The 15741-nt window shown below is 58.2% G+C and overlaps 1 protein-coding gene across 1 annotated transcript in view; it reads right to left on the reverse strand.

Annotated features, from left to right (window-relative positions):
* Nucleotides 1-14230, reverse strand: part of LOC100091680 (fibronectin type-III domain-containing protein 3A-like) — a 37857-nt gene extending 23627 nt beyond the window's left edge. Inside the window, exons 1-4 of the mRNA XM_029067582.2 lie at nucleotides 14105-14230; nucleotides 3763-3901; nucleotides 3256-3331; nucleotides 2351-2427 (exon numbers count right to left, since the gene is read on the reverse strand). Of these exons, the coding sequence (XP_028923415.1) occupies nucleotides 2351-2427; nucleotides 3256-3331; nucleotides 3763-3858 (249 nt within the window). The 5' untranslated portion in view covers nucleotides 3859-3901; nucleotides 14105-14230. The remainder of the gene's footprint in view (nucleotides 1-2350; nucleotides 2428-3255; nucleotides 3332-3762; nucleotides 3902-14104) is intronic.
* Between the last annotated feature and the right edge of the window lie 1511 nt (nucleotides 14231-15741).

A 15741-nucleotide genomic window follows, 5' to 3' on the forward strand; every position in this document is an offset into this window, starting at 1 on the left:
CTGGACCCCTGGCCACAAGCGAGCGGGTCAGTCGGCGATCCCCAGCAGAGGTCCGATTCGAAGCCCCTGCCCGTGAGGGGGAATCCCAGCCCCAACCTCTCCCGGGATCTCTCGTCGCTCCAGGGGGAACGCCACTTCAAGAAGGAATGCTCGCCCGGTTCCAAAAGTTCCTCTGAGACCCTCCCCGCTCCCCGAGGGTTGCATCTGGCCGTCTGAGAAACCAAACCGAAAACTTAGCATTTCCTGTTGAGCAACACTGGGGCTGTGGATACGGAAGTGACTGCTGGGCCCTAGGGCAGATCGCCCCGTTCTGGAGTAGAAGACCCAGTGGGATGACCTCGGAGAAAGTCAAAGAAGAGGAGGAGGGGAAGGAGGAGAAGGAAGAAATGCGTCTGCTGGGGGACGATGGCGAAAACGGCCCGGATCCCTGGGATGTCCGTGCCCTCCGGTTCACCTCAAAGTGAGATGGGCCAAGACCAGTCCTGGAGAGAGACTCGGGAGAGAAGGTGTGGCGAATAAATACCGCTGAATGAATGAATGAGCCGAGGAATTTCTCCAGGCCCGGCTCGAGATGGGCCCGTGGGCAGCTGCCTGCCTCATCTCTGGGTGGTAACGGGCTGCTGGCAACCTCTCTCTGATCACGGCACCAGAGGGCACCAGGCCACCGCCCTGTCCCCGCCCGGCTCTTCTACCCACACCCCGTCCCCAACAGATAAATTCTCCCGCAAGTCTCCAAATGTCCTGACAACTTACACCAACTCGGCTCTTCCCCTTCCTGCTCTTCTCATCTTCTCTGGCCGCCCTGCCAGCTTGTTTTCAAACTGATCTTAATAGGGATGGGAGGGGGGTCTGTTTCCTCTTCTTGAAGACATCGACCCTCAGCACATCTACCCTGGGCTTCGCCTCTCGGCCGCAACCTTCCCCATTACTCTGCGTTAGGGAGACGACTGATTGAGTGCCTTCTGGGACAGAGCACTGTCCTGAACGTTTGGGAGCATAGGAGAGGTTTCATATACCTGAACTCTGCTCTCAGGGACCTTCCAGTCTAGCAGGGAATCAATCAAATGTGATTTGGGGAAGGCCGACCGTGGGCAGCCCATGGTCCTCGGTGCTTGGACCGCCGCTTCTGGATTTCACTTGTCACCAGCGTGCTCCCCAACCTACAGGTCTGCTCTCTGCACCAGCGCTCCCCAGCTAACACTTCGCCCCAGCTCACCTTCTCATGGGGCCTCACCCTCGATTCCCCCGCCTCCGTCCCCTCACTCGTGCTGTGCCCCTGGCCTGGAACTCCCTCTCTCCCCACATCGGCCGAACCCCAAGAACCTCACCCTTCAAAGTTTCCTACAGTCTCTCTCCTCCTGGACGCCTTCCCTGATTAATCTCATCCCTGTGACCTCTAGGCCGTGTGGTCCTCTGCCAACGTCTTGTCCGGTGCAGAGCCCTAGGAGCGGGGCCGGGTGGGGCTGGGGTGAGGAGACGACAGCACCGCTGTAAGGCCTGAGTCTCAGCTCGGGGTAGGGATCGCGCCTACTTACTCCACTGTACTCTCCCAAGTGCTCAGTACAGCACTCTGCACGCAGTGACTTTCAGTAAATATACTATAAGCTCATTGAGGATGGAGATCATATCTGCTCACTCCATTACTCCCAAATGCTTAGTTCAAATCTTTGCACAGAACATTATACATTCTTCAAGAGCAGGGGTTGTGCCTACTTTACTGTGCTCTGTGCATGACGCTCTGCACACCTCAGGTGTTCAACGAACACCACTAAATGACCCAGGGTGACAGTGCAGGCCAACGCCACGGCCGTGACAAGGGCAGAGCTGGAGAAGGAGAGAGGAGGAGGAGGGGAAGCGGGAGGGGGATGTAGGGAGGGGAGAAGGGAGAATAAGAGGGAAGGAGCAGAGAGGCAGGGGAGAAGGGAAGGAGAAGGAGGGATTGGAAGGAGGCAACACAAGTGGCCTGGTGTTGGCAGCAGGCAGGGGTGGCCCAGTTGACAAGAGCCCCTCACCCACCCCCACCTCCGTTGCCTCCAGAGGGACTCTGATGCCCACGGTAGAGGTAGGAGAGAGGCTCTGAGGGCAGGACAGGACAGACTCTCTGGCCACTTGCTGGCCCAAAGGGAAGACTGGGTCACTGCGTTGCCGCTGGGCCAGGTGTTGCGGTCTGGGGATGGCCGGCAGTGTCCCAAGTTCTCTGGACCAGGGGAACAGTTTGGAGCCTAGACCCTTTGGGGGGGGGGGGGGGGCGGAAGGGGGCATCCACAGCAGCCTCACACTCAGACCCCTAGGCTCCCCTGTCTGCGTGCCACCTCGACACACAACAACTTGGCCTCACCCATGGACCTACCTGAGATACATAACCGGGAGGAACAAAAATTGGAGGCATAGAACCGTTTGGTGACATCATAGGAACGTGGGCTGGTCCTAAAGAAACATAAGCAGTATTAATATAAGTAGCATTATTACTGATGTTATTATTAACACACATCTCATCAGAGCTAGCAAGAGTTCAGTAAACAACCACCAACTAACACGACTGTATTTTTATAGGGTGGGGAAATCTAGGGCGAAAAGTAGGGAGAATGAAGAAAATTACTGAATTGTTTTAATGGTATTTATTAAATGCTTACTACGCTCATTCATTCAATCGTATTTATTGAGCACTTACTCTATGCAGAGCACTGTACTAAGCGCTTGGAATGTACAATTCGGCAACAGATAGAGACAATCCCTGCCCAACAATGGGCTCACAGTCTACACGACTATGTGTCAAACCCCGTTTTAAGCTCTGGTGTAGACAGAAGTTAATCTGGTTGGACACAGTCCCTGTCTCACATGGGGCTCACAGTTTAAGTACCAGGGAGAAAAGGATGAATCTCCATTTTACAGATGAGGAAACTGAGGCTCAGAGAAGTGAAGTGACTCGCCCATGGTCACAAAGCAAGATCCCAGGTCCCCTGACTCCCAGTCCCATGCTCTCTCCACCAAGCTGCACTGCTTCTTGATCGTGTCGTGCCTGCGAGTTACTCCCCAGGGTGGACACGGTCCCTCTTTGGGAGCAAGAGGCAGCAGGCGCCTGGGAAGGGAAGATACTTCCCCGCCCCTTGGGACACGTTTCCTTTCCGCGGACTGGGCCGGAGACCCAGCATGGAAGCCTGCTGCCATGAGGCTCCCCGGCCTTCTGGAGTTTCTCTACCCACGCACACACACACACTACTCAACAAAAACACAATCAATTCTCTTTGACATTACCTTGAATACACTGGATGTGCCCATCTTCGGTTCGGATGGTGAAGGTCTCTCCCGGGTTCACTTGCACCAGTATCACCTGCGGAGAGACAGGGGAGGAGAGTTGGTTGGTCTCTGGAGAAGCAACTGCCTGGTCTGGGGGAGTCCAGGGCTATAAGGTGGGGATGGGAGGGGTCTCTCTGGGCCACCGGTTCAGTCTTAGGGTGAGGGGTCGCACACCTTAACTCCCACGGCCCCCGCGCGTAATAATAATGATAATGACGGCATTTAAGGGCTACGTGCCAAGCGCTGTTCTAAGCGCTGGAGAAGATACGAGGTATCAGGTCGTCCCACGTGGGGCTCACAGTCTTCACCCCCATTTTACAGATGAGGTCACTGAGGCAAAGAGAAGTTAAGCAACTCGCCCCAAGTCGCACAGCAGACCGGGGGCGGAGCTGGGATCCCCTTTTCCCTTCGGCCCCAGCGGAAGGGAACGAGCTCGGCCAGCCAGAGTCCGCCTGGTGCCCTCACCTGCTGGATGCTGTCTCCGTTGACCATGGCGGAGAGAAGAGGCACTTCGCTCAGCATGGGGGTGGCCTCCAGGGGAGGGGGCTGGTCAGCCATCATGTCCAACGGGGCCAGGCATTGACCGGGTCTCTCACGGACAAACCTGGCAGGGGAAAAGCCGGAAGAGGAGCTTTTAAATTCACATTCTGAGTATCTTGTCCCACGGGGGAACCAGGGGAAAGGGGTCAGGAACAGAGGGGAGTGAGGAGTTGTGTTTGAAGAAGGAATCAAAATAATTGGAGGTAGGGCCTGGGAGGTGGTAGAAGACCGTTGCTAGAATTTGGAATGGGTGGTAGGGCCAACTGACACGGTCCCTGAAGGAAAAGAAAGGGATGGGGGAGGAGGTACGGAGCGAAAGCGGCCCCGTGGAGCGAGAAGGAAGCCATCACCTCCTCCTTTCCCAGCGAGTCTGGAGGAGTGGGTGAAGGTCGGGGCCCCTCCGGAGAGAGCAGCAGGGGAGACCGTATCGCGTGGGGAGAGCCAGGTTTCAGCGATGGTGAGGAGGAGGAGTAACTGGGTCAGGAAGAGGACAAGGTCGAAGGGAAGCTTCCCCCTGAGGGAGCGGGGGTTCCACAGGCCGCATCTGGCTGAGGGTGTGGAGGAGAAGACACGTAGCCCCCATCCAGGGCCGCCCACCAGGGAGTAGAGCCTCAGCCCGGCAATCACCTGGGTCACCGAAGCTGTCACCAGCCCTGGCAAGGCCCAGGGTGGCAGCCCCGCCAGCTGGGAGGCAGCGCGGGGCCAGAACCGGGGGACCTTTGCTCGTAGGGAGGTACGCCGAGGCAGCCGTCTCCCCTGAACGTGGCTGGTGTGCAACGAGAACGGGAAGAGGAGAAGGGAGTCGGCCGGCACTCGGCCACTCACACGCTCCGGCTCGGCCCCGGCCACCCGGCCGGCCGACCACACGAACACGTGCCCGGCGGCCTGGACGGCGAGAGGTTTGGCAGGGGGAGGACGGGCGCAGCCCGTGGTACCAGAGCCGGACACCTCTGAGGCCCCGACGGCAGAAAGAGAGCACGTCATCTTCACCCACTGGGCGAGCCATCACCGACTGCGACCCTCAGACGGACTCGGTAAGGGAAAAGGGCTGTTTTTCCACCTTCTTCCAGAAACCAGGCGTAAAGCAGAGGCAAGAAGCAAAAGCTAAGCGAACAACAACAACAACAACAACAACAACAACAATCTATGGGTGCGGTCTACCAAGCCAGCCAGGCGGGGGCGGGAAGCAGCAGGAGCACCGTCTGCGCTAGGCATCACCAGGCACCTCTCGGGGGGCGGCGTGGCACGCCGAGACACAGTCGCTTCCACCTCTGGGCAGACTGGCGGGGGCGGAGGGGAGGGACGGGCCGCTGGCGGGGCCCAGAGACCGTCTGACTGCAAAACGCCCCTGCTGGCTCCGGCTCTGAAGGGGAAACACCATCTCTGGAAACTGCCCTTTCCTCTTCATCCAAACCGTTACTTCGCTGATCCAAGCACTTATTTCCCATCCTGACTGCTGCATCGGCCTCCTCACTGACCTCTTGTCTCCCTCTCCTCTAGTCCACACTCCACTCTGCTGCCCAGATCATTCTCCTCTAAAACAAAACAACAAAACCGCCCCCCCAAAATGAGCAAAAAAACCCCACTCAGTCTCCCAACTCCTCAAGAACCTCGAGTGGTTGTCCGTCCACCTCAGCATCACACAGAATGCACCCAGTTAAGTGCTCGATAAATACGACTGAATGAAGTTCCTCACAGTTGGTTTTAGGGCACCAATCGAGCTCTCCCCATCCTACCTTACCTCATTAATCATCTACAACCAATCTGTACACTCTGCTCTTCTGAGACCAAACTAGTTGCTCCTATGTGAATGTCATGTTTCGTCACTGCCCCCTTGCCCACGTCCTCCCTCGGGCCTGGAACTCCCTTCTCCTACAAAGGTCAACTAAAATCACATCTCCTCCTGGACACTTTCCCTAACTATGCCCTCATTTTCCATCATCTCTCCGTGCCACTGGGCTCTCAGATCTGTACCCCTTAAGCATTGCGTATCCACCCAACCCTCATCCCCACCACACTTCTGTAAAGTTCCTGACATTGAGCCAACTCCACTGGAAGCCGGCCACCTCCGAGGGCCAGAAGCCCCAGAGCGGCAAAGCTAGGCCGTGGGGTGACCCCTAATCCCACTCCTCACTGTCCCCGTCTTCGTCCAGGGCTGAGGGGCACAGCCCTGTATGGCTCAGACCCTGGCTGGCACGACTGAGAGCCGCTACTCTAGTCGCTTACAGGAACAAAAATCAACTCTCCTGTAGGAGATCTGGTCAGCTGTGCGACTTGGGGCAAGTTACTGAACTTCTCTGGGCCTCAGTTACCTCATCTGTAAAATGGGGATGAAGACTGTGAGCCCCACGTGGGACAACCTGATTACCTGATCCTGTAGGAGCTTCCCTCTCATAGATGATAATTATAAAAATAATCGTCTTTGTTAAGTTCTTACTATGTGGCAGTCACCACTCTGAGCACTGGAATGGAGTCTGTGGGATTGGACGGTAATAATAATTATGGTATTTGTTAAGCGCTTCCTACGTGCAGAGCACCGTTCTAAGCGCTGGGGGAGATACAGGGGAATCAGGTTGTCCCACGTGGGGCTCACATTTTTTTAATCCCCATTTTGACAGATGAGGTAACTGAGGTGCAGAGATGTTAAGTGAGTTGCCCAAGGTCACACAGCAGACAGGTGGGGGAGCTGGGATTAGAACCCACGACCTCCGACTCCCAAGCCCGTGCTCTTTCCACTGAGCCAGGCTGCTTCTCGTACCATACGGAGCTCACGGTCTCAATCCCCGTTTTGCAGATGAACTGAGGCACAGAGAAGTGAAGTGACTTGCCCAAGGTTACCCAGCAGACTAGTGGCAGAGTTGGGATTAGATCTCAGGTCCTTCCGATTCCCAGGCCCGGGCTCAATCCGCTAGGCCTCGCTGCTTCTCTTTGCCCCCAGATTCACCCGGGGGGGGGGGGCAAAGGGCCGACAACAGCCGCACTCGGAGGACAGACGAATTCTCACTGGCCGACACCCGCCGTCTCCCACCGGTTGTCCACTGTGGGTGCCCTCCCGTGGGAGCAGGCCGAGCGCGCTAGACACCCCCTTCCGTGGCGGTCGGACCCACCCCCAGACAACTGCCCCTTCCCCAAGTTCCCTCTTCGGAGAACCGGGCCCGGGCCGGAGCAACCATGGGCAAATCTAGGGCTTTTTCAACAACTATGTCAGACTCCACCCTCCCATCACCTTTGCGAAACCGAGAAACCCTGCGAAGTCTAGTTTCTGGGCCAAGGCCACGGGTCATCAATGATTCCCAGGCGCCAATTCCTAGACAGAACTGTAAACTTCAGCTTCTTGTTTGAGGCCCCACCCCCGCACCCGGCAGTGAGACTTCCTGGACAGCGAGACGCGGCCAGTGCCAGGGCCAGGTTGTCCTATCTAGGGCATCGGGCACTAAGGCAACAGGGGTCGTTTGCAACAAGGGGTCTGCTTGCCCACCTCCTTGTTCCCCTCTGCTTGCCTGCCCGCTTCCCGAGGGCACGGTTAGGGTCAGGCTCGAGGCCTCCCGACTGCTCAGGAAGAGATCAACCCGGTTCTTAGTTCAGCGGCACTGTACTAAGCGTTGGGGTGGATGCAAGCAAATCGGGTTGGTTCCTTACAGATACAAACCCAGCATCTCCCTGAAAATAGCACAGAAGCAAATCGGTTTCTTCATTTTCAGGAACCAAACTCTGGCGCTTGCAGAGAGACGCATCCGGGCAGGGAGGGGGAGGTCTCTGTCACTCCCAGCCTTACTTTTGGATTCGGTGACCTGGAAAAGTTTAGGAGTCCCGGTGGTGGGTGGGAGCGGGAACTGTAACCACAGTCCAGCCCCACCAGCCACAATCCGGGGGAGGTGAGGAGGGGGAAGATGACCTGCCTCTGCAGCCCTGTGGTGCTGTTCTCCCCTTGGACTCCCCGTCCTGACACCCAGGGGCTCTTCCAGGAGACTGTGAGTGGTGGGACAATGTCCCGTCCCGTCCGGCAAGAACAACAAGCAGCCCGAGAACGGCTCCTTCCACCGGGGACTCAGCTTCGCGTTGACCGGGGGCTGCCCGTCTGTCTAGGCCGCGACCTGCCCCTTTGGTTGCATCTGCCCCTTTATCCTGATCCCGTTTCTTGTGGTCAGCATCCCCCATTTTGGCAGAGGATCCCTAGGGGGTCAGAGCCTGTAGTGACTTAACGGCCCGCCCTTTCCGCTACGCTCAGGGGACACAGCTCGGCATACCTCAGAGACTACTCAAATGGAAAAATGACTCCAATTCCTCATGTCCAAGGTGAAGGGTTTTAAAGAAATCAAAACACCCTACACCTCACTGAGTTGGGAAAAGCTAATCGATCCCTTCCTCTGAAGAAAAAAAAATCTTTCTCGTCAAGGCAGTGATATTACATTAGCCATTACGATAAACACGATAAAAGGATCCTCTGACTCCCCCGTTAGACTGGAAGCTTCTTGAGGCCGGGGACCATGTCTATTCATTCTAGTAGAGTCTCCCAAGTGCTCGACACAGCGTCCCGCACAGTAGGTGCTAGTAAATCCTACCGACCGGCCGGCCCAGGACGGCGACCCCATGAGCAAGAGTTGATTCTAGAGCTGGTGGCTTGCCCTGCGCCACAAGTGCTCTCCCGTCCCTTCCTGATGCGCTCCTGCCAGGACACAGAGCGCAGTGAGAGAGAAGGAGGGCGGGGGTGCCGCCTGTCACCAAGTGCACACCAAAGTTTGGTGCAGGCGGGGCCTGTGCTGACAGACAACCCGGGAAAAAGAAAACCGGGTCATATTTTCCTTAAAAAAAACCTATTCTGGCCGGACAAAAGTGACGGGAACTTTCCATAAAAGCTGAATGTGGGCTTGGGGCCCTCGAGTCCCTCGGCCTTGCACCGACCAGCCCCGAAATGGGGAGCACGCAGTAGGACACGAATCGATCGCCCAGTGGTTTGGCAATAAGCTTCTCAGGAATGTAATAAAGGGTTCAGTGTGTGTACTTTCTCCCTAGCAAAGGCTGGCTTGCAGCAGTGATAGCGGAGGAAAACAACCACCTTTAACCCTGATACGGGCCGCCACCTCCGGCTCCGAGATAGGTACGAAAGCAGGTGGGAAGAAGTCTTCTGCAAAAGGCAGGACTGTGATTGTTCCGGCTTCAGAATTTCCAAGCAGCAGGGAGGTGATCTGACCCAAAGAAAATCCGGCCCCTCCTGCAGACCTCAAGAGGAAACCAACAAGAATGGAGTGAAGGGGAAGGGCTGCCAACACTCCGGCTCGGGGACGGGGCCCCTCCGGAGTCACCGGGCCCGGGCAAAGGACGGGAATGACCCCAAAGCGGAGACTGCAAGGGTCCCCGAGATGGGAACCAAGCGACCAGGTCGATCTTTGGGCAGAGGACGCCGTGGCCGGCGGGAGACCGTCAGATCACCTAAGAGGGGGGGCGGGAGATCACGGGTTCCACTCCCGGCTCCTCCACTTGTCTGCTCTATGTCCTTGAGCAGGTCAACTTCTCTGTGCCTCAGTTACCTCAGCTGTAAAATGGGGATTGAGACTGTGAGCCCCAGGTGGGACAGGGACTGTGTCCAACCCCATTCGCTCGTATCCACCTCAGTGCTTAGTACAGTGCCTTTGCACGTCGTAAGCACTCAACAAATACCACAATTATCGAGAGGTGCTCCCTTTAGTGGCACTCGCACGCCCCAATTCAGTGCCCCTGACCGGCCCCAGGTGACACCCAGCTGGCCCTTGGGTGACCCTCCCTCTCATCTCCCCCCCCTCCTCCCCTCACACCTCTGGGCCGCCGCTGACTGTTGGGGCCAGACCGTGGGGTGTTTGGGGGACTTGGTTTTTCACGGGGTTCATCCGCCCAGCAAGAGGCGGGCTCAGGGCAGGAGGGGGTCCCCACGCAGTGCAGCCGGTCTCCCCTCCAACAGCTTCTGTTCAGAGGCTTCCTCCAGCCCTGAGCTGGCCACAGGGACAGTCAGCAGCCTCCTAGGATGTCAGGACCCCAAGGGCAGCACGTGGGATTACCCGGAGTCAGGCCACCGCGGAATCGGGCCCCGACTCTAGACTGCCAGCTCGTTGTGGGGAGGGAATGTGTCTGTTGATTGTTGTACTGTCCTCTCCCAAGGGCTTAGTACGGGGCTCTGCACATACCAAGCGCTCAATGAAAAGGACCAAATGAAGTGGCTGTCCTGCAAGCTCTCCGACTCCCCTGAGCTGCCAACGACAGCACCCCTGCTTAGGCCTGGGTCCCGCTCACCCAGCTGAGCCTCTGGAAACACCGCCAGTCCCATGTCTCTGGGGTGGTCAGACCCCCCAGGGGTTGCTGCCCCAGCAACCCTGACCCCTGAGTAAACAGGAAAAGCTGGGGTGCGAGAAGCAAGCCCCGAGGGTCCCCTAAAGGGCAAGCTCGCCAAGCACTTTCTGAGACCTCTGGGTCGGATGTCGACCCCAGGACAGCCAAGGACAAACGCCCTTCCCAGAAGCGAGTGTGGGATTTTCCAGAGAACTGTCACACCCGAACCGACCATGGGTACCGGGCACCCAGAGGGAAGGCCCACCCGGGGGCGGCCTACTGCACCAGCAAGGCGAGGATATGCTTTCTCCCAAGACGTGAAAATTACAAATGACTCCACTAAATGCCTTAACCCCTCAGCCTCCGCTTTCAGCTCACCTGAAACCCTAGAAGCGTCTCATTTCTCTGTCTCTTCATTAGAGAAGCAGCGTGACTCCGTGGAAAGAGCACGGGCTTTGGAGTCAGAGGTCATGGGTTCGAATCCCGACTCGGCCACTGGTCAGCCGTGTCACTTTGGGCAACTTGGTGCCTCAGTTACCTCATCTGTAAAATGGGGATTAAGACTGTGAGCCCCACTGGGACAACCTGATTCCCCTGTGTCTACCCCAACGCTTAGAACAGTGCTCGGCACATAGTAAGCGCTTAACAAATACCAACATTATTATTTCTGAATAAAAGACGCCAAATGGGAATATTTGCCTATTTTTTAATAGAGGCTCTTCAAAAAACACATTTTTCTGCGTCACTGCCAAGATCTTGCCCGCTCTCTTCGGGCCAACTGTGAAGGAAAAGAAAACTCGTTGCGACAGTACTGAGCCTACCCCGCAGTAACCCGCTTGCAAGAGCCTGCTCCAGAGAACTGTTTAAGACACTCTTACACAAGGCACCTATTCAGTAGCCCGGTAATAAAAACGACAGTGAAACCATTTCTAGCCGGGCTGACAAAGTCCACCCCCAACCCCCCACTCTCCTTTTGCGACTCCAGTCCTCCCCTCCCAGGAAGGGGCTCCCCAGAAGCCGGGAGAGGGTGCGTGTCCATGCCGGGGAACGGCCGGAGACATTGATCTGCTGGCTCCTGCCCCTCGCCCGGGCCTCCGCGGGTGGGACGCGGGACCTCGGCAGGCCAAGTCTGGGTTACGCCATCTGACAGACAACAGATACCCTTTTCTCCACCCGAATGAGCCGTGAGGGCGGCGGAGCCCGGACACGTAGGAGATGAGCACTCCTGGGGTCGGCTACCACATAGACGGCGCAGGGACCGCGCCTCAGCACCCCCAGAAGATTGGGGGAAAGGAAGGGGAGCAGTTGGGGGGGGGGGTCTCCAAAAGTGAGCTCGGGGGTGTGGGGGTCCGGGCTTTCACCATCCCAGCGCCTCCGGCAAACCGCCTGGATTCCACAGAGAGTGCTTAATACGGCGTTCTGCACAAAGGAAGCGCTCAATAAGTAGGGCTGATTGAACCGGGAGGGGAGAAGGAAGAAGCCAACGGGGGCCGCCCCCTCCCCACGGGCAGGTATTGGCCACCCCCGTCGGGATGGAAGGAAGGAGCCAGGCTTTCTCAAGAGTTTGGGGGCTGGGGGGAGGGAGGTTGGGGAGGAGGAGAACTGAGGGGGCAAGGGGAGGAATGGGGTGGGACCGAGGGAGAGGACAGAGGAGGCAAGGGGGGGGACTGGCGGGGATGGAGGGGGAGGACTGGGGGATGAAGGGAAGAGGAAGAAGACTGAGGGGTGGAGGATTTTGGGGGAGATGGGGGTGGAGGATTTTGGGGGAGATGGGGGAGGAGGAGGGCTGGTGGGGATGGAACGGGAGGATGGCACCATTCTGCCAGGAATGTGGCTACCAACTTCGATAGACTGTATGCATTCGTTCCATCATATGTACTGAGCGCACAGCACCGTACTAAGCACTTGGCGAGTCCAATAAACAGACACATTCCCCGCCCACAATGAGCTTACAATCTGGGGGCGGGGGGACGGGACGGGACAGACATGAATATAAATTACAGATACAGCACTTTCTCAAGGGTTCAGTACAGTGGCCTGGACATAGTAAGCGCGCAACAAATACAATTGATTGGATGGGGGTAGGAGGGCTTGGGGGTGGGGAGGGGAATCATCTTCACTGGTGTTTAATGAACACTTACTACGGGCAAAGCACTTGGGAGAGTACGGTACGATAGGGACAGCAGACACACTACCTGCCCCAAACGAGCTTACAATCTAGAGGGGATGGGGGAAGAGTTGGGCTGGGGGGCAGGGGGATGGAAGAAGAGGAGGGATGGGTGGAAGAGGCGGGTTGGGAAGGAGTGGGGGGAACAGGAGGACTGGGAAGGAGTGGGGACAACAGGAGGCCTTGGAAAGGATGAGGGGAATTAGAGGACTTGGAAGGATGGGGGAACAAGAGGACTGGGAAGGGGTGGGGGACAGGACTGGGAAGGAGTGGGGGGGAACTGGACTGGGAAAGGATGGGGAGGAATCAAAGGACTTGGAAGGATGGGGGAACAAGAGGACTCGGAAGGGATGGGGGACAGGACTGGGAAGGAGTGGGAGGAGCAGGACTGGGAAAGGATGGGGGGAATCAGAAGACTGGGAAGGGATGGGCGGATCAGAGAGTTGGAATTGGGAAAAGATGGGGGTAATCAAAGGACTTGGAAGGGATGGGGAACTGGAGAATTGGGAAAGGGTGGGAGCAACAGGAGAACTGGGAAGGAGTGGGGGAAGGACGGAGAGGAGGATTGGAAAGAAGCGGGGGGTAACTGGAGGACTGGGAAAGGATGGGGGAGGATAAGAGAACTGGGAAGGGGTGGGGGAAACAGGAGGACTGCGAAGAGATGGAGGAGAACAAGACTGAGAAGGTGTGGGGGGGACAGGAGGCCTGGGAAAGGACTGGGCGGGGAGGGGGAAACAGAGAACTGGGAAGGGGTGGGGGGAAACAGGAGGGAAGGAATGGGGGGAAAGGAGGACGGGGAAGGGGTGGGGGAAACAGGAGGACTGCGAAGAGATGGAGGAGAACAAGACTGAGAAGGTGTGGGGGGGACAGGAGGCCTGGGAAAGGACTGGGCGGGGAGGGGGAAACAGAGAACTGGGAAGGGGTGGGGGGAAACAGGAGGGAAGGAATGGGGGGAAAGGAGGACGGGGAAGGGGTGGGGGGAAACAGAGGACTGGGAAGGGGTGGGGGGAAACAGAGGACTGGGAAGGAGTGGGGGGAAACAGAGGACTGGGAAGGAGTGGGGGGAAACAGAGGACTGGGAAGGGGTGGGGGGAACAGGAGGACTGGGAAGGGGTGGGGGGAACAGGAGGACTGGGAAGGGGTGGGGGGAACAGGAGGACTGGGAAGGGGTGGGGGGAACAGGACTGGGAAGGAGTGGGGGGGAACAGGACTGGGAAGGAGTGGGGGGAACAGGACTGGGAAGGAGTGGGGGGAACAGGACTGGGAAGAAATGGGGGGAATCAGAGGACTGGGAAGGAGTGGAGAGAAGGGGAGGACTGGGAAGGGATGGGGGGAGGGATAGAAAAACTGGGAAGGGAAAGGAGGAGGAGGAGGGCGCCATCCCGCCAGAAGGATGAGCCCGAGGCGCTGTGAATTCCCGAGAAGAAGCGGCGGCCTCAAGTCTACGTGGCACTCCCGGGAGGAGGAGGAGGAGGAGGAGGAGGAGACGAGGGAGGAGGAGACGGAGGCGGGAGGGAGGGAGGGAGGGAGGGAAAAAAGGAGGGAAGGAGGGAGGCAGTGCGAGGGGCGAATGGGGGAGGAGGACGGGGGGGTCGAGGGGGACCCCCAACCACACACACACACACACATACACCCCCCCTCGACCCCCGCTTTCCGTGGGTGAGGAGAAAGGAGCGGGCCTCGCTCACCCACCCACCCACCCACCGATTGACCGACAGACCGGCCGGCGGGACCGCTCCCCCTCCGCAACGACGGCCCCCGCGGGGAGGGGAGAGATCAGGGGGCGCACGCCACAATCACCTGCGCCCTCCTCGTCCTCCTCCTCCCCCTCGTCGTTAGGGTCGTTACGGGTCGTCGTCCTCCTCAGCCTCGTCAGCGCCCAGACACCGCTCCGCCGCCGCCGCCGCCGCCGCCGCCAGACGGCCCCGCCATGATGGAATGCGCCCAGCGCGCATGCGCCGCCCGCGGGGCGCCGAAAAGGGGAGGGGGAGAGCGGGGACCGCGCGCATGCGCCGCCCGCGGGGAGCGGGAGGGGGGGAGCGTGCGGACGGCGCGCATGCGCCGGGGCCGTCGCGGGGAGGGGGAGTGAGGGCAGCGCGCATGCGCCGCGCCGGCCGCGGGGAGCCGAAAAGGGGAGGGGAAGGGTGCGGAGGGGAAGGGTGTGGACGGCGCGCATGCGCCGCGCCGGCCGCGGGATACGGGAGGGGGGAAGCGTGCGGACGAAGCGCATGCGCCGGGGCGGCCGCGGGGAGGGGGAGTGAGGGCAGGGCGCAGGCGCCGCGGCGGCCGCGGGTGTGGGGGGGAGAGTGCGGACAGCGCGCATGCGCCGCGGCGGCGCAGCCCTGGGGGCGGGGGGAGGGCGGCCTCTGAGGAGACGAAAAGAGGCGGGAGGGCGGAGGTCGCTTCTCGACAGCACGTGTCTCCCAATGTCCGTCCTCTTCCTCCCCCACCCGGAGAAGCAGCGTGGCTCAGGGGAAAGAGCCCGGGCTGGGGAGTCAGAGGTCATGGGTTCGAATCCCCGCTCTGCCACTTGCCAGCTGGGTGACTGTGGCCAAGTCACTTCACCTCTCTGAGCCTCAGTTCCCTCATCTGTAAAATGGGGATGAACTGTGAGCCTCACGTGGGACGACCTGATTCCCCTGTATCTCCCCCAGCGCTTACAACAGTGCTGGGCACGTAGTAAGCGCTTAACAAATACCGACATTATTATTATTCTCTGGGCCTCAGTGACCTCCTCTGTAAAATGGGGATGAAGGCTGGGAGCCCCACGTGGAACAACCTGATGACCTTGTATCTACCCAGCGCTTAGAACAGTGCTTGGCACATAGCAAACGCTTAACAAAGGCCATCATTAATTAAGACACTTGACTTCTCTGGGCCTCAGTGATCTCATCTGTAAAATGGGCATGAAGACTGTGAGCCCCACGTGGGACAACTTGATCACTTTCTATCCGACCCAGTGCTTAGAACAGTGCTTGGCACATAGTAAGCGCTTAGCAAAGGCCCTCATTAATTAATTGTCACTTGACTTCTCTGGGCCTCAGTGACATCATCTGTAAAATAGGCGTGAAGACTGTGAGCCCCACGTGGGACAACCCGATGACATTGTATTCCCCCTCAGTGCTTAGAGCAGTGCTGGGCACATAGTAAGTGCTTAACAAATGCCATCATTATTATTATTATTATTACTACTTTTGTTGCCTCTCTCCCCCATTTAGACTGGGAGCCCGTTGTGGGGCAGGGCTGGTCTCTCTCTGTTGCCCAATTGTCCATTCCAAGCGCTGAGTCCAGTGCTCTGCATATAGTAAGCGCTCAATAAATACCACTGAAAGAATGAATGAACATCAGGCCTCCTCCAGGAGGCCTTCCCAGACTGAGCCCTCCCTTTCCCTCTGTCCCTCCTCCCCTCCCCATTGCCCCAACTCCCTCCCTCTGCA

Source organism: Ornithorhynchus anatinus, chromosome 6 (genome assembly GCF_004115215.2).
Source record: "Ornithorhynchus anatinus isolate Pmale09 chromosome 6, mOrnAna1.pri.v4, whole genome shotgun sequence".
In the NCBI taxonomy this organism is placed as follows: domain Eukaryota; kingdom Metazoa; phylum Chordata; class Mammalia; order Monotremata; family Ornithorhynchidae; genus Ornithorhynchus; species Ornithorhynchus anatinus.